The sequence below is a fragment of the Macrobrachium rosenbergii genome, chromosome 29 (assembly GCF_040412425.1).
Source record: "Macrobrachium rosenbergii isolate ZJJX-2024 chromosome 29, ASM4041242v1, whole genome shotgun sequence".
Lineage (NCBI taxonomy): Eukaryota > Metazoa > Arthropoda > Malacostraca > Decapoda > Palaemonidae > Macrobrachium > Macrobrachium rosenbergii.
The window spans coordinates 2,409,584-2,432,247 of record NC_089769.1 but is presented as its reverse complement, the minus strand read 5'-3'; the positions used below and the strand labels follow the sequence as shown (position 1 = coordinate 2,432,247).

At 37.3% G+C, this 22,664-nt stretch overlaps 2 protein-coding genes and 3 pseudogenes across 2 annotated transcripts; 4 read left to right on the top strand and 1 right to left on the bottom strand.

Annotated features, from left to right (window-relative positions):
* Positions 1-274: 274 nt before the first annotated feature.
* On the bottom strand, positions 275-2,299 carry LOC136854366 (probable serine/threonine-protein kinase clkA). The gene is made up of 3 exons (XM_067130665.1): positions 2,257-2,299; positions 893-1,880; positions 275-566 (listed from the first exon to the last, which is right to left on the bottom strand). The coding sequence occupies exons 1-3, from the start codon at positions 2,273-2,275 to the stop codon at positions 425-427; spliced, it is 1,149 nt and encodes a 382-aa protein (XP_066986766.1). The 5' UTR covers positions 2,276-2,299; the 3' UTR covers positions 275-424.
* Positions 2,300-3,951: 1,652 nt separating this feature from the next.
* LOC136854480 (probable serine/threonine-protein kinase clkA) lies at positions 3,952-5,938 on the top strand. The gene is made up of 3 exons (XM_067130783.1): positions 3,952-3,994; positions 4,369-5,353; positions 5,683-5,938. The coding sequence occupies exons 1-3, from the start codon at positions 3,976-3,978 to the stop codon at positions 5,822-5,824; spliced, it is 1,146 nt and encodes a 381-aa protein (XP_066986884.1). The 5' UTR covers positions 3,952-3,975; the 3' UTR covers positions 5,825-5,938.
* Positions 5,939-9,247: 3,309 nt separating this feature from the next.
* On the top strand, positions 9,248-11,682 carry LOC136854338 (dr1-associated corepressor homolog; annotated as a pseudogene).
* A 3,111-nt stretch (positions 11,683-14,793) lies between these two features.
* LOC136854481 (uncharacterized) lies at positions 14,794-16,944 on the top strand (annotated as a pseudogene).
* Positions 16,945-17,864: 920 nt separating this feature from the next.
* Positions 17,865-22,205, top strand: LOC136854337 (uncharacterized protein DDB_G0292186-like; annotated as a pseudogene).
* The last annotated feature ends 459 nt before the right edge of the window (positions 22,206-22,664 follow it).

Sequence of the window (22,664 nt, the reverse complement as noted above, 5' to 3'; positions counted from 1 at the left end):
TTTAACTATCTAATCGAAAAACTGAAATATCCTGATCGGTTTCAGTCACTCCGACAGGGGGATCATATTTTGGTTATGTCAGCTACAGATAAACAGTTATTCCTCTCGGGCATTCCTTTGGAATTTTTCCTTCATCCAGAAATACCTTACACATCACGATCAGCAACAAAACCAAATTTTCAAAATAGCACCGTAGTATCTGATTTGTTATCTCATAAAACCTTTACAGAACCTTTATTCTGAATGCGGATATAATTGAAGCACCAAATTATCTTAGTGATTTATTGATAATAACTGTACATCTATACATTGCAAAGTTCAATTCTAGCCATCTCGAGTAATGTTCCGCTTTTACATAAAATCCACCTGACTTTGAGTTACATCGGAGACGCTCAAGCTCTCACTCCAGTGTCTCTGAAACCCTTTAGAAATTCCTGTCCTCCAAACGACCGAATTGCTCGTTTCTGAAGTAGAAGTTGGCAGCCTCTTGACAGGGCGTAGCGTCGTACTCTGCTTTGCAGGTCAACGCGTCTTGGTCAAAGACGGTGCCTTCGCCACACATGAAGCTTCAGGAAAGAAACGAGATATAGGAATGAAGTGTTGCAGATATCTTTACAATAGAATATGAGCAATGCAAGTATTTTCAATTATAAATCAGTAATACATACTTTAACAGTCAATAATTATGGTAATAGCAAATAGATGATGATAACTAATGGTCCACGCTGTCATTATGGCTAGCTTGTATTCAATAAGTATAGTTTTCAGCTGAATTTATCCAAATTTAACTTAACAATTAGTTACTACAATAAGTGATAAACAAGGTTTTGCCAAAATATAATTACTTCCTCACTATAAAAACCGTTGTGTGGGGAGAATTTCTGTTCCATACCTGTACTGGTAGGTCTCGATCTTGCCATCAGAGAAGAGCGCAGGGTTGCAGATGTGGAACACACGGCACGAGTTCTCTTGATCAGCGTAGTAACCATAAGGTTTGTCGGCGCAGCTGAAGGAGGACGAGATCCTGCCCAGCAAAAGGGTGGCGCCAGACGGCAGGTTCAAAGGCTCGAAGACCCCGTTGACCTCGTCAGTGAACTGACTGAGGGAGGAAGCGGCGTTCAGCTGCTGTCTGTTGCTGGACTGGGATTGGCTTCTGGATGACACCTGGCTGTTGGTACTGAACTGGATGTTGTTGTTATTGTTGTTGTTGTTTTCAAACCTTACTCCAGAGAAGCCAGTTTGCTGGAACCTACTATCAGCATTCTGCTGATTTCTGTTGGTCTGGAAGGAAGTCCCAGTTACCTGTCGGTCCTGGAAGCGAATTGTGGGGGTCAGCTGGACGTTGATTGCTGTAAGGCGGTTTCTTCTCGAGTCTTGTTGGTTATCAGTGAAAGTCTGAGGCTGACTGGAAGAAAGTCCTCCGATCAAACCTGAACTGAAGCCATCATTGACCTGAGATGTGCTTAAACTGCCGGTAGACTGGAACTGATTACCACTGTCTTGCTGGAATATTCCAGTGGAGAATGTATTTTGTTGACTTTGTTGAAGGGACTGAGCCTGGAACCTGTCTCGGTTTCCATTATCAAATGAATTTAAACTATTTTGCTGGTTCTGCTGGAAAGATGTCCTTCCAGACTGGAACTGATTATCATTCTGGAACCTCACAAACGACTCAGAGTTTCTGTTGTTCGAAAGAGGACTGAACTGAGCATCTGATCCTCGATTTTGTAACTGGCTGTTTCTGTTGTTATCAAAAGTGAATCCAGAACTTAATGAGCTTCCTTGCTGGAAGAATCCTGGACCAGCAAGTCTGACAGCTGGGTTGTTGAATTCCAGACTCTGCTGGAACTGTTGTCCAGTAACAAGAGCAACCGCAACAGCTGATGAGAAAGGAGGTTAGTTAGTTTACAAGATTTATTTGAAATACATTTTTGTTAGTTTAGAGAGTTGAAGGAAATGGTTGTATCTTGTAGTTGTGCATGTTATGAAGTTTTTCTAAAAATCTACAATTCTTGGTACCTGTATTAAGAGATTAAGAGAATAGTTTTTATATAATGGATGCTAGGGTCCCTATGTTTAAAACTATAGCCTGTGTTTACCTAATTAAATGCTAAATAATCTTTCACACAGACGTTAAAAAGGATAAAAGATCTCCAGTAGACAACAGAGAAGCAACATTTGATTATCACTCCGCCAGGAAGCAGACTTTATGACATCCTTATCGTAAAGCAGACGCAAGAAAAAGAAACCACTCACAAAATACGAGGAACTTCATGGCTGGTGTTGATGCAGAGGAGACGATGCGTCAACTGACCTCTCGACTCCTTCCTGTCCCCCTTATATATCGCAACGCCTTTAGGGAAGGGACCCACATCCGGTTCCCAATTAGACAGACCTGTCTTTTCTGAGTCAAGGACAATGTTCTGCTCTTCTTTATAACCTTACCTGCGAAACTTTGCAGAATTTTAAGTAAAGCATAATATTGAGACCATCAGTATAATGTAGGGATTGGAAGGTCATTAAAATATATCATATATTGAAAGCCCTCGATGATATTAAACTAACGGACAATGAGTGAATGGTTTTTATATATTTATCATAAATTGTCTCTCAGGTGTTACGTTTATGCTACATTCACATTTTATTCATGATAAAAAAAGACTGGATGTTTTATGTTCAGAGCAAAAAATTATACAAAATAATTTTCAAAAATTGACTGCAAATAACTTGAAGAGCTTTTTTTCTTTCTCTTTCTGTATAGAACATAGACAGTCAGATGGAATTAATCAGACACGGTTTGAAAAGTATGTAAAATTTCCTTTCTTCAGATGGCAGAGAAAATCAAAGCCAATTTTTGGTCCAAATCTTCTCATTATAAAAGACAGAAAATGAAAACTTCGCCATGCAAGCATAAACATTTGAAAGATTTCACTGAATGCACAGGTTTATGTGTACACACGCACACACACATATATATATTATATACGTATACACCTGCATAAACGGAAATAATGAACACATGAACATGTGTTTCACAGAAATAAATTTGTGACTCCCGCCGGAAACGAATCTTGGTCTCCCAGTGACAAGCCAGGGCGGTAGCGACGGACCTACAAAGGTCATAAAATTAGTTGGAACCACCCATATATATATATATATATATATATATATATATATATATATATATATATATATATATATATATATATATATATATATATATATATATATATATATATATATATATATATATATATATATATATATATATATATATATATATAATTCTAATATATTATATATATATATTTATATATGATATATTCTGTTTCCAATTAACAGCTTTCCGAAGTGATGGGTTGTAACTTGGAGCAATCCACAGACCTTGTAAACGTAAGCCCAAAGTTGTACCCCTTAGCCACGGAGACCAATACCTGATCATTAGGTCACGAGGACAGTGAGGTAGATTTTCCATCTGACTGTCTATGCTCTATACAGAAAGAAAGAAAACCCTTCAAGTTATGTGCAGTCAATTTTTAAAAAATTATTTTGTGTTTTATGTTCTGAACATAAAACATCTAGATTTTTTTTATCATGAATAAGATGTGAATGAAGCATAAACGTAACACCTGAGAGACAATTAATGATAAATATATAAAAACCATTCACTCAGTGCCCGTTAGTTTAATATCATCGATTGCTATCTGATATAAATACGTGACATATTTTAATGACCTTCCAATCCCTCCGTTATACTGATGGTCTCGATATCAGGCTCTACTGAAAACGTTGCTAAGTTTCGCAGGTAAGGTTATAAAGGAGAGCAGGATATTGTCCTTGACTCAGAAAAAGACACGTCGGTCTAATTAGGAACCTGATTGGGTCCCTTCCCTGAAGGCGTTGCGATATATAAGAAGGACAGGAAGGAGTCGAGAGGTCAGTTGACGCATCGCCTCCTCTGCATCAACACCAGCCATGAAGTTCCTCGTATTTTGTGAGTGGTTTCTTTTTCTTGCGTCTGCTTTACGATAAGGATGCCATAAAGCCTGTTCCCTGGCAGAGTGATAATCAAATGTTGCTTCTCTATTGCCTGCTAGAGATCTTTTATCCTTATTAACGTCTGTGTGAAAGATTATTTAGCATTTAATTAGGTAAACACAGGCTATAGTTTTAAACGTTAGGAACCCTAGCATCCATTATTTAAAACTATTCTCTTAATCTCTTAATCCAGGTACCAAGAATTGTAGATTTTTAGAAAAACTACATCACATGCAGACCTAAAAGATACAGCCATTTCCTTCAATTCTAAACTAACAAAAATGTATTTCAAATAAATCTTGTAAACTAACTAATCTCCTTTCTTATCAGCTGTTGCGGTTGCTATTGTTGCTGGACAACAGTTCCAGCAGAGTCTGGAATTCAACAACCCAGCTGTCAGACTTGCTGGTCCAGGATTCTTCCAGCAAGGAAGCTCATTAAGTTCTGGATTCACTTTTGATAACAACAGAAACAGCCAGTTCCAAAATCGAGGATCAGATGCTCAGTTCAGTCCTCTTTCGAACAACAGAAACTCTGAGTCGTTTGTGAGGTTCCAGAATGATAATCAGTTCCAGTCTGGAAGGACATCTTTCCAAAATAGTTTAAATTCATTTGATAATGGAAACCGAGACAGGTTCCAGGCTCAATCTCTTCAACAAAGTCAACAAAATACATTCTCCACTGGAATATTCCAGCAAGACAGTGGTAATCAGCTCCAGTCTACCGGCAGTTTAAGCACATCTCAGGTCAACGATGGCTTCAGTTCAGGTCTGATCCAAGGATTTTCTTCCAGTCAGCCTCAGACTTTCACTGATAACCAACAGGACTCAAGAAGAAACCGTCTCACAGCAATCAACGTCCAGTTGACCCCCACAATTCGCTTCCAGGACCGACAGGTAACTGGAACTTCCTTCCAGACCAACAGAAATCAGCAGAACGCTGATAACAGGTTCCAGCAAACTGGCTTCTCTGGAGTAAGGTTTGAAAACAACAACAACAACAACAATAACAACAACGACATCCAGTTCAGCACCAACAGCCAGGTGTCATCCAGAAGCCAATCCCAGTCCAGCAGCAGACAGCAGCTGAACGCTGCTTCCTCCCTCAGTCAGTTCACTGACGAGGTCAACGGCGTCTTCGAGCCTTTGAACCTGCCGTCTGGCGCCACCCTTTTGCTGGGCAGGATCTCGTCCTCCTTCAGCTGCGCCGACAAACCTTATGGTTACTACGCTGATCAAGAGAACTCTTGTCGTGTGTTCCACATCTGCAACCCTGCGCTCTTCTCTGATGGCAAGATCGAGACCTACCAGTACAGGTATGGAACAGAAATTCTCCCCACACAATGTTTTTTATAGTAATGAAGTAATTATATGTTGGCAAAACCTTGTTCATCACTTATTGCAGTAACTAATTGTTAAGTTGAATTTGGATATGTTCCGCTGAATATTATACTTATTGAATACAAGCTAGCCATGCTGACAGTATGGACCATTAGTCATCATCATCTATTTATTATTATTATAACTATTCACTATTAAAGTACGTTTTACTGATTTATGATTGAAAATAATATTTGCATCACTCGCATTCTATTGTAAAGATATCTGCAACACTTCATTCTTATATCTCGTTTCCCTCCTGAAGCTTCATGTGTGGCGAAGGCACCGTCTTTGACCAAGACGTGTTGACCTGCAAAGCAGAGTACGATGCAACGCCCTGTCAAGAGGCTGCCAACTTCTACTTCAGAAACGAGCAATTCGGTCGTTTGGAGGACAGGAATTTCTAAAGGGTTTCAGGGACACTGGAGTGAAAACTTGAGCATCTCCGATGTGACTCAAAGTCAGGTGGATTTTATGTAAAAGCGGAACATTACTCGAGATGACTAGAATTGAAATTTGCAATGTATAGATGTACAGTTATTATCAATAAATCACTAAGATAATTTGGTGTTTCAATTATATCCGGATTCAGAATAAAGGTTCTCTAAAGGTTTGATGAGATAACAAAACAGATACTGTGGTATTATGTTGAAAGTTTGATTTTGTTGCTGATCGTGATGTGTAAGGTATTTCTGGATGGGGGAAAAATTCCAAAGGAATGGGCGAGAGGAATAATTGTTCATTTGTAGCTGACATAACCAAAATATTATCCCCCCTGTCGGAGTGACTGAAACCGCTCAGGATATTTCAGTTTTTCGATTTCATAGTTAAAATTAAATTGTTACCCTATATTCAGAAACCATAGTAATAAATCGCGTTTGGACGCCTTTCAGAACTTTATTTAAATAATAATGTTCTTAAAAATAAAGGTGTCCTTAGACATGTACCTGAAAACTAGTCTATTTTTTCCTTATCTGATAATAAATTTCCACGGCCGATATCACTGCAACGAAGACAGGACATCTAATACCACATGACCAGAATTACTACGCCTGGAAAACAATACGGAGTATTTGTGGCTTTGTAATCTGCGTAAACAATTGTAAGTGATTTGAACACGGAATTTGAGGCTCAGTGTTGTGTAAATCTCAGGAGTAAATTGTATTCCAGTTTGATCTGGAGGTGTACTATCCATTGCAACCTGGAAATTTCCAGCATGCGACTTACAGGTTTTTCTCAGTCAAAAACTGTTTATCATAAAATACTGTGCTTATCTTACAGTAATATGCCTTTACGACAATATTACTAGGTTTATCACATATATCATATATCTATCTATCTATTTATCTATATATATATATATATATATATGCGTGTGTGTATACATATATACATATATATACAAATATATATGTGTATATATATATATATCATATATATGTGTTAGTATAACAGATAAATATATAGGGAGACAGATAGTTAAACTAATGAATAAAATGAGTCAAGGTGCCTAAATAAACACAAGCCTATGGACGCCCATGGCACAGGGCTGTGACACAACAGAAGGTTAGATAACATTGGTTATATGGTCTCTCAATGAGGCGCATGGGGTGATATAGTTGCCACAAAAAGTAACACAGAGACTTTAATCACTTATGTGTACATACGAGCATTTGTGTGTATGTATGTGTGTGTGTGTGTGTGTGTGTGTGTGTGTGTGTGTGTGTGTACAAAGGAGTCTAAACACACAAGCCAATGAATGAAATCCGAAAGTGTTTGGAGACTTGTCCTTCGTTCCATTTCTATTCCAAATATTCCCAAAAGTATCTGAGTCTCGAAGGTCAGCGTTTACCAGTTATTCCTGTTTCTGTTGTAGCAAACGTCAAAGTACTGGGAACAACACTTAAAACTCGATGCATCTTGGTTCATTGAGAGGAACACTTATCAAGGAGACGTGAATTATTTGTAAGTGGTGGACTATTTTCCTCAAAGTTTCTCAAGATTAATTCAGCTTCACTTGACTGATATTTGAAGCAACTGACTATCGGGAATTTTTTTTTGGAATATTTTCGAAGACTCATCATAGACCAGTAATTGTATATAAAAAGAATTTAATTATTTGTTGACTTATTACTTGATCTTTGCCAATTCTCTCTCTCTCTCTCTCTCTCTCTCTCTCTCTCTCTCTCTCTCTCTCTCTCTAAGGTGAAATCGAAGATGGCTAGTCAGTTCATTTTAATTAATTATTAATAAATGCAATAATAATTATCTTAGGAATGCTGACTATTAAGTAGGAAGTTTAGACAAGGATCCGAAGAAATGAAAATAACATTTGTGAATGAATATGTGTACCCATAATGCAACGCACTTGGAGTATACTATCAAGTATCATCGCTAAAAGTCAGATTCCTGTTTCCAACAGGAAATAGTTACTGTTTGTCATAACTCAGGTCCCACAAAGAAATTATTTTGGCTGACTGTTAAGTTTTTGTTATTATTATTATTATTATTATTATTATTATTATTATTATTATTATTATTATTATTATTATTATGGAACGAACCAAGGCCCATTATTTAGCAAACTAAGGTTCCACAGAATGGAATATGTGCTAGTACAAAACAGAGAGTTGCAGAAAAAGGAGATATCTATGAGTAATGCAAAAAGTCACGGGAGCGTTCACTATTAAAGGAGGGTAAGAGAAGAGAATAAAGGCAGTAAATGGGGGGATGATGAGATTAAAGGTGTATTGATGAAAATGAAGGTTCCCAGCTATGTAAATGATAGAGCTGAACAAGTAAAATAAAAAAATGCAATATGGAATACTATTAAACAAGATTCGGTAGCATCTCGACATAAGGCTGTATGAACCTTGAAATTCAAAATGACACATCGAACTGCGCTTTCCTATACTTATAAAGTATCCACTGAAACAATGACGTTTCAACACGACAAAAAAAAATTAGTAAAAAAATACAGAAAATGTAGTGGTATATATATACATGTGTGTGTGTAATAGACATAAAGCCTTCTTAACTTCTCGAATTCCTCACACGTTTTGGATGCGCTTGTCACGACAAAGCCTTAGATTCAAAGGCAAGAAATATGAAGCAATTCTGATGCTCAGTGGCGGGAATAGGACACGCTTCCAGAGCAATCAGAACGAAGCCACGTTTCCGACCTGACCAGGAGTTCGAGTCCAGCTATTGGATCTCAGAATTAATTCATATTTCTTACATTTGGTTGTAAGGCTTTGTAGCTGTAATGACAAGTGCATCCAAAAAGTGAGAATTCGAGAGGTTAAGAGGGCATTGTGGCTATTACAATCAATTATATATATGCATTTATATTTGTATGTATATATATGGTTGTATGTGCATTTCTATATATATATATATACATATATATATATATATATATATATATATATATGTATATATAAAAATGTGTAATATATACACACGTACATATATATGTATGTATATAAATGTATATTATATACATAAATACATATGCATGTGTGTATGTAAGTGTATCTGTGTACGTAAATACATATGCATATATATTCATATATATACAAATATATGTATGCATGTATATATGCATAAAGGAACATGCAAACAAGTGGGAATCTTCAAAGTACGAAAGCATCCGTTGTTGCATCCTTGACATGATTTCAATTTCCCAGGTAATCTTGTTAAAGTAATCTGTTAGTCAAGGACGACGCTCACCCGTTTATTCGGCTCCTTTAGCAGAGGAGCTATATAAAAGGAGTCGCAGAGTGACAGGAAATATACTACAGCCTCGTTCCTTCGCTTCAACATCAGATATGAAGGCCTGTGTTCTATGTAAGTTTAACTCAGTTTTACTCTTATTTTATATAAACCCAATTATTGTCTATTTATAGATTTTTATCATCTTCCCATGTATAAATATTTATATATATATATATATATATATATATATATATATATATATATATATATATATATATATATATATATATATATATATATATATATATATCTAATAATATTTTTGTTATATTTCTATGATGTCCTAATTGAGAAATGAATATCAAAAGCCTGTTTCTTTTCCCAATCAATTATTAAATTTTAATTACCTTTCCATTCTTGCACCGTGATGCAGTTCTTGCAGTTGCCCTTGCAACTGCACAGCAGTTCGACCAGAGGCGTGAATTCAACACAGCCGTCAGACTTGCTGGTCCTGGATTCTTCCAGCAAGGAGCATCTTTATCTGGTCGTTCCTCCTTTGACAACAATAACTTCGACCAGCAGTCAAGATCTTTCTCCACTTTCGACAACAACAGCTTCCAGAATCAGAACAATAACTTCCAGAATCAGAACAATAACTTCCAGAATCAGAACAATAACTTCCAGAATCAGAACAATAACTTCCAGTCTACCTCTTTCGCTGGTGACAGGAACTTTGGCTCATCCCAGTCTTTCCAGAACAGTAACCAGTTTCAGTCTGGAACAACATCTTTCCAGGAGAACCAACAAAACAGATTCACTTCACTGGATTCCAGAAACCAGAATCAGTTCCAGAATCGTCAGTTCCAACAGAATCAACAAAACACATTTTCCTCCAGTGATTTTCAGCAAAACAGGAATAACCAGTTCCAGTCCACCAGTATCACAAATAATTTCCCCCAAAACCGATTCCAGGATACTTTCAACCAGCAAAATTCTCAAACCAGTTCCAGACATCTTTTGACAGAGAAAACTCCAGGAATAGAGTCACATTGCTGGATAATGTCCAGCTAACTCCCTCTACTCGTTTCCAGAGCACCTCTGGACAGCAGTCTTCTGGAATCTCTTTCCAGGCCAACAGAAACCAGCAGAACGCACTTGACCAATTCCAGCAGTCAAATCTCAACCAGAGAAACTTCGGAAGCAATTTCCGTTCAAATAACAACAACCGATTCTCCAGTGGAAGTCAATCTCAGTCCAGTGCTCTGTTCAGGTCAGGTTCTTCTTCCAGTGAATTTAATGGAGAATTTGACGGTGTTTTCGAACCCTTGAACCTTCCGTCTGGAGCCAGTGCTTTGCTTGGAAGCATCTCCACTTCCTTCAGCTGTGCTGACAGACCTTATGGGTATTATGCTGACCAGCAGAACTCGTGCCGTGTCTTCCACGTCTGCAATCCTTATCTCTTCTCTGATGGACAAGTTCAGACTTATCAGTACAGGTAGGTGCCCTTTGCTCTCTGCAAGTGGAATGCTTTCTACAGTTCTGTAGAAAACCTTCCCATTTAGAGATTGTTTACATCAAAGAGATAAGTATGTTTGCCTAATGTTTAAATACTGTGAATCAGATTATTCATTTCAAAAACGATTTTGCAAATGACTGTACTTTAAATATTAATTTTTTAAATTCATGAGTTCTTAGACATGACAATCAGCAAGATAGATTGCAATCTGCTCCATGTACATTAATTTAATCTGATTATCTTGAATTAATCTGTAACTTTTAATTTTGTGTAGATTTGCAAAGGCTACAGTGCTACTTTTGTTTAATTCATGAATGTGGTACTAAGGCTGAATGTAAAAATTCAATCAAATGATCAAGAAACTTTTTTTCAACTTTATAATTCCTCTTCCTCTTCTTCCGAAGCTTCATGTGTGGCGAAGGTACCATCTTTGACCAGAACGAGATGACCTGCAAGGCTGAGTTCGAAGCATCACCTTGCCAGGAGGCCCAGAACTTCTACTTCAGGAACGAACAGTTCGGTCGTCAAGAGGACAAGTCGTTCTAAGTTGTTCTTGAGTCTTTCTAAATCTTTCTAAGTCTTTCTAAAGCTTTCTAAGTCTTTGTAAGTCTTCCTAAAGCTTTCTAAATCTTTCTAAGTCTTTCTAGAGCTTTCTAAATCTTTCTAAGTCTTTCTGAATCTTTTTAAATCTTTCTAAAGCTTTTTAAGTCTTTCTAAAGCTTTATAAGTCTTTCTAAAGCTTTCTAAATCTTTCTAACTCTTTCTAAATCTTTATAAGTCTTTCTAAAGCTTTCTAAATCTTTCTAACTATTTCTAAAGCTTTCTAAATCTTTCTAAGTCTTTCTAAAGCTCTCTGAATCTTTCTAAATCTTTCCAAGTCTATCTGAGAGTCTTTCCCATCATTCTGAAGAGAGTTTGATCTCTCAAGTGAATCGATGATGCTGGATGGAAATCGTCATTTAACTGATAACATTTTAAATAGATCTGATATATTGACTGATACCAATGTTATTTAAAAATATATGTATACAATGAACCCCAAAGTCCAAATTTTTCATATCCTTACTTACATGAGAGTAGAGAAAGGAGATTATATATTGGAGGAAAGCTTTCAATGACAAAGAGATGATTTTGGCATGAAATGAATGTGTTCAGCACTGAGGTTGGCAAAAGTGATCAACATACCACATTGAGAAAGAATAACGTCCCCTTTTAAGGTTTTAATTACCAAACAAAGTGTTGTAAAAGGGGATTAAGATTCTTAACTATTTTTCATATTACCTCGGAGAAACCACAATAGTTTCAAGTTCTGAAAATGTTACCTACATACGTTATAAGTATATTGCTAATAACGAATATTTTAAAAGCATATTTTCTACTTCATTGTTTATTGATATATACTCTGATGCATCACTTAATTTCTTGGTGGAAATCCAGTTGTTGTTATTGCCCCAACTTTTTATCTATCTATCTATAATAAATAGAGTAGTTCTTGATATTAAGGTAGCATTTAATGTCTGCACCGAACAGTGGAAATGAAACTAGAAAAATTCTGGCACTGTTTTGCCCGACGTGAATGAGTCCAAGAGAGATTTAGTGACTTAACGTGCCCCCAGAAAACTAATGCAACTTCCTGTAACCCATTCAACGTTTGGTACTAATGAGCATTGTTGCCGTTTTGTGGTTTTTCGTCTGATCACGTGGTCAAATAGTAATATCTGGCATCTCTCTGTGGCCACACTGAGTACCACTACATCTTTATAAAAAAAAAACACTATAACATTGCTTTAAATTATGGTAATTAAGCTTTGACAAAGAAAAAAAATTACCATAAATAAAATATATACATAATATAATTTTTTTTTATTTAATCCTTAAACGATGAATGTTTAAAGATGTATCAAAATTTGTCAAGTCGAATCGAATATCCATCTCCTACTGATAGGCAACTTTGACAATTACAGAGGCACATTATTCGGATGCACTTGCAATGGCAACACTGACGTGAAGGCGGCAACGTGGCTAAATGAGCTTCAGTGTGAGTCTAAGTTTTAAAAGAAAAATTTCTAATGTTATCGCTGGCCAATTTGTATCAACATTTGGGCCGCATTCCAGAGAGAGACTAAAGGTGTGAGGTTCAGTTATGGAAGAATTTAGACAGACATATGGAAGGATATTTGCCTTAATATAAGTGGAGGACAACAATAGCCTTCTCTCTCTCTCTCTCTCTCTCTCTCTCTCTCTCTCTCACTTTTGTTCTCTCTCTCTCTATCACTTTTGAGTATGAAGACCATGATTTAATGTATTGATAAATTCTAAAAAGTCCCAGAATTAATGAATACTGTACAATATTTAAGGTCTGAAAATTACGCAATTTAAACGGTTGGTTTTTGATTTGCAAGTGGTTACTTTTATAAGCAGCCAATCTTTAACACGCAATGGGCGCTCCACTTATTGGTGGGAAATTAAAACAAATCACCCTAGTAGTAATAACTGATTGATTTGTGGATGCTAAAACCGTCATCACAACATCTAGGTTATTGACGCCGTATAAAATTAAATAGGAAATTGAAAAGATAGATAAATAAATAAGTTTAAAAGAAGTCTCATAGGAGGTATCTAAATATGTATATATAAATATATAATCATATCTGTAAAACATGTATAATATACATTCATATACACATACTGTGTATGATCTAAATTATAAATAGGAGGCCCGCCTCCCAAACAAACATATATAGCTACTCTAAATTACAGTCCTCCTCTAGAATCGTTGCCAAGATGAAATGTCCATCTCTGTCACGTCCCCAAGAGATGAACCCACTATGACTTAGATTCCCAAGACTGGACATTCGACCAGCAAATGTCTCACAGTCCAGGGTACAGTACAGTCAAGTTTAAGCTTATGCCATCTATTGGACACAAAAAAGAAACGTATCCAAACGGCTTTATAGGAATTGTTTCTTTTCTTGGACAGTAGAGGGCTCTGCCTTTGTTATAGTGGATCACTTAAAGAAATAAAACTAGGTCTTATAAAATGTTCAGGGTAGAGATTATAGGACGGTAAACCATTTGATAGGCTTTGTCTCTTAACGATTGGTACAATCTCAGTTATATTTACATTAAATGACGTATTTATGTACTAGTGATTATTCAAATAATAAAAACCCTGGCTATAAAGTATTTTGCTTTAAAGATTACTAACGTAAAAGAATAGTTTGGGAAATGGTTAGCTCGCTCCAGTCGTAGTTGACTTGTTCTAGGTGGAGCTTATATCAGTGCTGATCATTTTAGATTGATTTATGACCAAGATATTATTTTATGATTCTAAACTTCATTGCATAACGTCGACGGAACATAAAGTTTATTCAATTAGAAAATAAAAAAAAAGAATAGCGAATAACAAACGGAAATGTTTATAGAATTACTTTCAAATACAAAGTAATATCTTGGTTTAGGCCTATATTACCTGTCGTAAGCTCAATGTTTTTTTTATTATTTTAAATTTAATATCAAAGTATCGTACGAAAGCAAACATTGGGAAATTGTTTTCTATGATGAAAAAAATATTGTTATATTTTCAATTTCTCAAAATGATTCCGTTCATCTAAGGAGCAAATTTTTTTTATGTCAGAAAAAAGTCACTTCCGCCCGCCCCCCCATGTTGTTGGTACCTATAGCAGGGCCAGAAGTACGATTATGTCTAACTTTAACCTCAAATAAAATAAAAACTGCTGAGGCTAGAGGGCTGCAATTTGGTATGATTGGCGATTGGAGGGTGGATGATCAACATACCAAGTTGCAGCCCTCTAGCCTAAGTAGTTTTTAAGATCTGAGGGATGACAAAAAAAGTGCCTTAGGATTATTTATAAGAACAGCCAAGACACAAACTCACTTTCTGATAGTTTTATAAAATCGAGATTTAATTTAACAAAATCACGAAATACTATAACTCCCCTCCACTTGCGACATTCTCTGTCACGGCGTTACGTAAGATCACAAAGAAGTACAGAATACTGTCCTTGACTAAGGAAGAGAACAAGTCGATCTAATTTCGAACCTGATTTCGATATCTCCGCTAGAGGCGCGGGATTATATAAAAAGGAAGCAGGCAGGAGTCTGGCAAGCAGTTGGCGCATGGATTCCTTTGTATCAACACCAGCCATGAAGTTCCTCCTACTTTGTAAGTGTTTCCTTAGTCTGTTTTATTGTTAAGGAAAAGTGGAGTCAGTTGCCTAGCAGAGAGACCATCAAGTAAAGACCTATATTATTGTTGATATTTAGGTTAATGATTATTAGGCAGTTTTGGCAGGTAAAATAAGACTTATAAATATATTTTTCTTATGGTATGTAATAAGCCAGCATTCAATATACAGGTGTTATAGATATTACCACCGTTAGAAGCTTAGATACACTAAATACTTGCTCTCAAGAATTAAACATTTTCAATATAACTGCATGATATACATGAGTACATGATAGGCCTATTGTCTTCGACGCGGCAGTAGCAAGTGTTTTCTAATTCTGATAAGTCTGTTATTATATTTTCTCTCTCCTGCAAGCTCTTGCGGTCGCTCTCGCAGCTGGACAACAGTTCCAGCAGAGTCTGCAATTCAATCCAGCTGTCAGGCTTGCTGGTCCAGGATTCTTCCAACAAGGAAGCACGTCTAGTTCTGGATCCAGAACTCGAGGATCTAACATTCAGCTCAGTTCTCCCTCAAATAACAGAAACTCTGGGTCATTTGTAAGCATCCAGAATAAAAATCAGTTACAGCCTGGAAGAGCATCTTTCCGGCAGAGTCAGCAAACTACTTTAAATTCACTTCTTACTAACAACCAACAAAATACATTCTCCTCTACTGGTGCATTACAGCAAGACAGTGGTCTCAAATTTGGTTTGAACCAAAGAAATCAGCTTCAGACTCTTTCTGATAACCAACAAGACTCAAGAAGAAACCTCCTCACTGCATTCAACGTCCAGTTGACCCCTCAGTTCGCTTCCAGGACCGACAGGTAACTGGAACTTCCTTCCAGACCAACAAAAATCAGCTGACTGCTGATGGTCAACCCCAGCAAACTGGTTTCACTGGAGTAAGCTTTGAGAACAGCAGCAACAATAACAAAAACATCCAGTCCAGTACCAACATCCAGGTGTCACCCAGAAGCCAATCCCAGTCCAGCAACAGACAGCAGCTGAACGCTGCTTCCTCCCTCAGTCAGTTCACTGACGAGGTCAACGGCGTCTTCGAGCCTTTGAACCTTCCGTCTGGCGCCACCCTTTTGCTGGGCAGGATCTCGTCCTCCTTCAGCTGCGCCGACAGACCTTATGGTTACTACGCTGATCAAGAGAACTCTTGTCGTGTGTTCCACATCTGCAACCCTGCCCTCTTCTCTGATGGCAAGATCGAGACCTACCAGTACAGGTAAGGACTACAGATTCTCTTCACCGACTGGCATTCTTAGTGAGAAAGTATGCATTAAGTGACTAAACTCTAGTTAAAGTAGTTAAGTTCTGTTTGTATACTTTCAGTAGCAGATTGTTCTTGATTATAAGCTAACAATATTGACTGCATTGGCCACTTGAAATTATTATCTGTTTATTGCTACTGTAATAATTGATGACTAAAGGATATATTTCTTATTTATAGGTAAAATAATGTTTGGATCACTCTTGCCACTTTTCAAAATTGTCTGAAATGCTTAATTGTTATTGCCCAAATACTTCAGCCAAAATTGATTCATAGATATACACACTGTATTCATACATAAATACATACATACATACAAGTATATAGCATATATATAAAGCTACCCTGTTCTGTTCCTTTTCAAAGCTTCATGTGTGGCGAAGGCACAGTCTTTGACCAAGACGACATGACCTGCAAAGTGGAGTACGATGCAACGCCCTGTCAAGAGGCTGCCAACTTCTACTTCAGAAACGAGCAATTCGGTCTCCCAGAGGACAGGAATCTCTGAAGGGTTTCGTAGGCAATGACGACAGACATTCACGTTCTAAGTATAAACCAAAAACATGGGTATTATGATACAACAGATTACAACGAAGATTTACTTCATAGCAATGTACACTTATCTGCAATAAATCGGGCAAGATTTGTTCTATGCATAGAAAACTGGAACTGGTGGAAGACATCTGCTGTGAATTTTATAAGAGCTACTTTGGTAGTTTGAAAGGAGGCAACTGAGAACAAAACCCTTTCGAAGCAGTGACTGATAATCTCAGCATAACGTCAAACCTATCTCACTCTATTGATGAAATTAAAAGCTTTTGCATTGAAATTTTGAGTTTTTATTTCCCTTCCTGATAATGAACATATTCAGGAAAACTTGAAACCAATGATAGTGTACTCACTTTGACACTCGATATTCTGTCTTTTGAGTCTGCGCAGATTAGTTGTAAGTTAGTAGATCATGAAGATATTGGTCGCCTGTGATTATTGCAATCAGCTCTCTATTCAAATCGGTTTTTGCCACGGTGAAGAAATATTCAAGAATCTTGTTGACTATCCCTGTTCAAGGAGGTCTTCTTCCACTAATCTCTGATTCTTAGTAAGAGGATGTTCACTGTTGGCAGACTGGAGTTGGTTCATATTGTTTGCTGAAGATAGTTTGACACAATGCTTAAAGTTGGTTTTCTGAGTTTGTCGAGTTTGGAGCTGATTTTTGTTCCTGCAATCGAATGAAGTTAAATTGTGCTGTTGATACCTCTAGAATCATGTTGATCTGTCTTGAAAGTAACAATTGCTCGTAAAGTATTCAGATGAATTCACGTCCCCTTGTTTGTGAAATAGGGAGTCTGGAAAGTATTGCAGCGATTTTGGAAAATCCCTGTTGATAAAAAAAAAAAAAAATCAGACACACCAATTCAGTCTGTTCTGTTGATTTCAGGTTTCTGATACTCGGTTTCGCAATTGCAAGGGCAACTACAAATATTATATGAGAGTACCTAAGAGTTGGTACACCATTTAAAGTAATTAACACCGCAACACATTTACAGAAAAAGGATCTTAAAAAACAAATAATTATAATTACGGACTTCCATGTGTACAAACTGGATGCAAGTCTAGATATCATAAGTAAACAAATGTTGCTCTTGAATAAATAATCATTGCAAAGTTACAGAACCTGCACTTCCTTACAGTTGATAATTATTGTTCTTTTAAAATATGTCACCCAAAACTCTAGGGTGGAACATGAGACAGGTCAGTGGAAAACAGAATGCAGAGCTTTGGTAACTGAATAACTTTCAAGGACACAACCTCTCTCTCTCTCTCTCTCTCTCTCTCTCTCTCTCTCTCTCTCTCTCTCTCTCTCTCTCTCTCTCTCTCTCTCTGTAAATGGATGAATTGAAGGAGTAATGAGAGAAGTTGCAGAAAGGATTGGGGATTGTACACTAAGTGCAAAGTTATGAGATAAAAAGTATCGACAATGTGGCCTAGAATGGCTCGTTGATGTTTACTGATGGTTCACTGTGAGTTTGTGAAAGCAAAGACAAAACAAGTCTGATGGATTTTTAAAGAAAAATAAATGGGGGGAAGAGTAATGGAAGTAGTGTAAATGAAAGCCAGGATCAATGGAAAAAACTCTCAGTCTGGATGGCAGAAGAATGAAAGATTAATTCGTATAGATACTCTGGAAAAAAATGAAATGGATGGAAAAATTGGGTCACAGAACAGGTGGTAAAAGGAAGAAGCATTGTCTCTACAAAGATTCTGGAGAATAAGTCTAATGGAAAAATATTTCAATAGATTATTGAGCCAACTCCCAATTACAGAAGTGGATCTGGATGTTGAATGTAAGTCAACCCTATACTAACCTTTATTAAGCCACCGCCTAATTCCACAAATCTCAACATTTCAGTCCTTCTTTCCAAACAAATTCGACGCAAAATATTTATCTCAACAGCTTCAGTTTTTATCTTTCATTTCATTTAAGCCTCATACTTTTGTCCATATATTCAAAAAAAAAGATTTTCAGATACTATCCGATTTCCAAGTACTGCCCAGCATGACGAATCACATTCTTTTGAAGATAGTCTCACAAGTCAGGCCATTGTGAAATGGTCAGAGATTTCTAGATCTGAGTTAATCCACAAAAAAACACTTCAGTTGTTGCTTGGTAACAGGGAAGCTTATCACCCACAGAAGTGGTGAAACCAACTTCATACCATTACGTTTTACAAATCTCATTCAAATAAAAAGGTTTAGATTTGGAGTTTTATTGATTTTCGATTTCTGACAGATTTTAGTAAATCAGGATATCTGACATATCTAACAATGGTCTCGAGATTTTCAATTGTAAAATCAAGACGATAAAATATAATGTGGATGTAAAACAATGGTTTTACCTGAACAAAACAACGACTGAAAAAAGAAGAAGAAGAAGAAGAAGAAGAAGAAGAAGAAGAAGAAGAAGAAGAAGAAGAAGAAGAAGAAGAAGAACGAAATTTCTGTCATGGCGGCCGTCTATGGTTGTCACTTCCACGGCGACCTTCTGCCTCCCTTGCTTTCTGGGAGTCTTCGGCTTCAAGTTACTAATTTTTCTTCTCAAGCTTCGCCTTTTTCTTTTCATCATAACGGGTTCGTCTACTCCGAAGGTCAGGCGATTCGAGGCAAGTGAAAGTGAGGTGCGGTTATCGGCGGGACATCTCCAGACCGGCAGCCCTCTTCTTTTTCAACAGTTTCTGGGAAGAAGAAGAACTTTCTCTGGTTCGCGCGAAATTTGAGGACTACGCTAGTGATGGGGAGATTGCGTGGGTGTCTACAAATACGATGCTGCAAACAAAATGCAGTTATATTCAGTTATATATATATATATATATATATATATATATATATATATATATATATATATATATATATATATATATATATATATATATATATATAGTTTATATTAGTTGAATTTTTACCACTTTGTATCAGTTCTCTGAAGACACCGGTCAGTATTTACAACCGTTTTTCATTACCTCCTTTTGATGGTGGAATATTTGTGTGTGTATATATGTATACTGTGTATAAGTGAGTGTGTGTGTGTGTGCATGAGTGAATGTGTTTTAAAACATACGCCTGCAACTGAGACTTCTCATCCTGTTCCCCCCCCCCACCCAACATCAATCCTCTCACTTTTTTAGTTTTCCGTAAAAGAAAACTATTGTGCCGGCTTTGTTTGTCCGTCCGCACTTTGTTCTGTCTGTACTTTTTCTGCCCGAACTTTTTTCTGTCCGCACTTTTTTCTGCCAGCACTTTTTCTGTCCGCCCTTTTTTCTATCCGCACTTAAACGCATAAGGAATACGGAGGCATTGTTATTAATAACTATGTCAGTTTATCTTTTTTATAACTTAATCATCAGTTATCTCCAATATAAATATTATGTATTTATTATCATACGCGTGATTTTTCCTTCACCACTCATTCGCTTCCCTAATAAGGGATGTATTCGGATGAAAGTGAAACAATAATCACAGCCACTTTCAGCCTTCAACTGATAAATTAAAGATAAAGTCCCGGAAAACAGAACGTTCTGTATATAATTTCCACAGGTCGCTCTCAAAGGTGTCAGGTGAGAGAGAGAGAGAGAGAGAGAGAGAGAGAGAGAGAGAGAGAGAGAGAGAGAGAGAGAGAAACATCGAAATTCTTAGGTAAATATAAGAATTGGAAAAATTATACGTCTTGCCATATTAATAAATGGCATGCCTATGCTTCCAATTCAAAACAAAAATAAAATCCAGTTACCAAAAAAGCGATTATAAAACATTAATTCCTCTTCCTTTGTGGCGCTGCATTCGTGAACTCGTCTGGAAATCTTGGGGCGGGTGTTATTTAATTCTCCAGGTCATGTAAAGAAGAGCAGGACGTTGACCTTGGCTAAGAAAAAAGGCCAGGTCGATCTAATTAGGAACCTGATTTGGGGTCCCTTCCCCCAAAGTCTTCGGGGAATATAAGAGGAGCTGGTGGGAGCCACAAGTCAGTTGACGCATCGGCTCCTCCGCATCCACTACTTCAGCCATGAGGGTCATCTTGTTTTGTGAGCTTTCTTCTTCGTTTTATTTTAAGATAGAATTGGGCCTGATGAACTGCTAATTCAGATTTCAAAAACAAACAGGGAATACAGTAAAGAGGGCGACTTATAGGTGCTGTAGAGGAGAAAAGGGGGCACAAATGTAGTTGATTTTTTTATAAGTATATTGTATCTTTGCTTTTGTACTCAGTAAAGGCCTTTATCCCCAAAATATCAACGGAAGCTGACTTATCGGCTGGAGGTAAAATAAAATGTATAAATGTACATATGCAATTCTTTCAACACTCAATCACGTGTTCTTCATTAACTTCATTTTCGATCTGAAGTTTTAACGCACAAAAGCAAGAGCCCTTTTTGGTTCTTCCAAACTATACCATTTTTGGATGAGAACCATATTTTATTCAATTAGCAAAAATAACAGATTTAACTAAAAATGCATTTTTTAAAGATTCACTAATTCTAATTTCTTTTCTCCTTCCTTGCAGCTGTTGCAGTTGTTTTGGCTGCTGGACAACAGTTCCAGCAAATCTGGAAGTCGGCAGTCCAGCTGTCAGGCTTGCTGGTCCAGGATTCTTCCAGCAAGGAAGCTCATTTAGTTCTGGTTCTAGTTTTTCCAATAGCAACAGGAACAATCAGTTCCAGAATCGAGGATCTAATGTTCAGTTCAGTTCTCTTTCAAACAACAGAAACACTGAGTCATTTGCAAGGCTGCAGAATGATAATCAGTTCCAGTCTGGAGGAATATCTTTCCAGCAGAACCAGCAGAATACTTTAAATTCCTTTGACACAAACAACCAAAACAGCTTCCAGACTCAATCTCTTCAACAAAACCAGCAAAACACTTTCTCCTCTACTGGTGCATTCCAGCAAGACAGTGGTAATCAGTTCCAGTCTACCAGCAGTGTAAGTACGTCTCAGGTCAACGATGGATTTAGTTCAGGTTTGAATCAAGGAATTTCTCTCAGTCAGCCTCAGACTTTCACTGATAACCAACAAGACTCAAGAAGAAACCGCTTCACAACAATCAACGTTCAGCTGACCCCCACAATTCGCTTCCAGGACCAACAGGTAACTGGAACTTCCTTCCAGACCAACAAAATCAGCAGAACGCTGATAACAGGTTCCAGCAAACTGGCTTCTCTGGAGTAAGGTTCGAAAACAACAACAACAATAACAACAACATCCAGTTCAGTACCAACAGCCAGTTGTCATCCAGGAGCCAATCCCAGTCCAGCAACAGACAGCAGCTGAACGCTGCTTCCTCCCTCAGTCAGTTCACTGACGAGGTCAACGGCGTCTTCGAGCCTTTGAACCTGCCGTCTGGCGCCACCCTTTTGCTGGGCAGGATCTCATCCTCCTTCAGCTGCGCCGACAGACCTTATGGTTACTACGCTGATCAAGACAACTCGTGTCGTGTGTTCCACATCTGCAACCCTGCTCTCTTCTCTGATGGAAAGATCGAGACCTACCAGTACAGGTAAGGAATAATCTTTCTCTTAACAAAATGCTATCTGTTGTTTTAGTTTATATGGGTAATTTCAACTTCATTAGGTCTGGCTAGTGAGATGAGAATTTACTTGGGCAATATGCAATACCTTGTGAGCTACAGAAAAAACTTTTATTTGAAATAAGACAGCAGTTTTTATTATTAAACTTTGTTGGCTGTTTATTTGGTTGTTCAGTACAATAACTGATTACACACATTCTCAGAATGTTGGTAATAAAGGACATAACAGAAATATGATTGTTAATCTTACTAATGACTGAAAAGGATTTATTTATGATTTATGGCACTAAAAGATATCTCGTCACACATCCTTGCCAAATAATATTTCCATTACGCTTCTTCTTCTTCTTCTTTCGACCTTGTTAGTCCCACTGTGTAGCAGGGTCTGCCGCTCGAGTCAACTTTCTCCATCTATTTCTATTCCTAGCATCTTCTTCCCTCAGTCCCACCCCACCCATATCCCTC

Coding starts and splice junctions, on each gene's coding strand:
- LOC136854366 (XM_067130665.1), bottom strand. Junction 567..892: donor ATCGAGACCTACCAGTACAG/GTATGGAACAGA, acceptor TCTTTCCTGAAG/CTTCATGTGTGGCGAAGGCA.
- LOC136854480 (XM_067130783.1), top strand. Junction 5,354..5,682: donor ATCGAGACCTACCAGTACAG/GTATGGAACAGA, acceptor TCCCTCCTGAAG/CTTCATGTGTGGCGAAGGCA.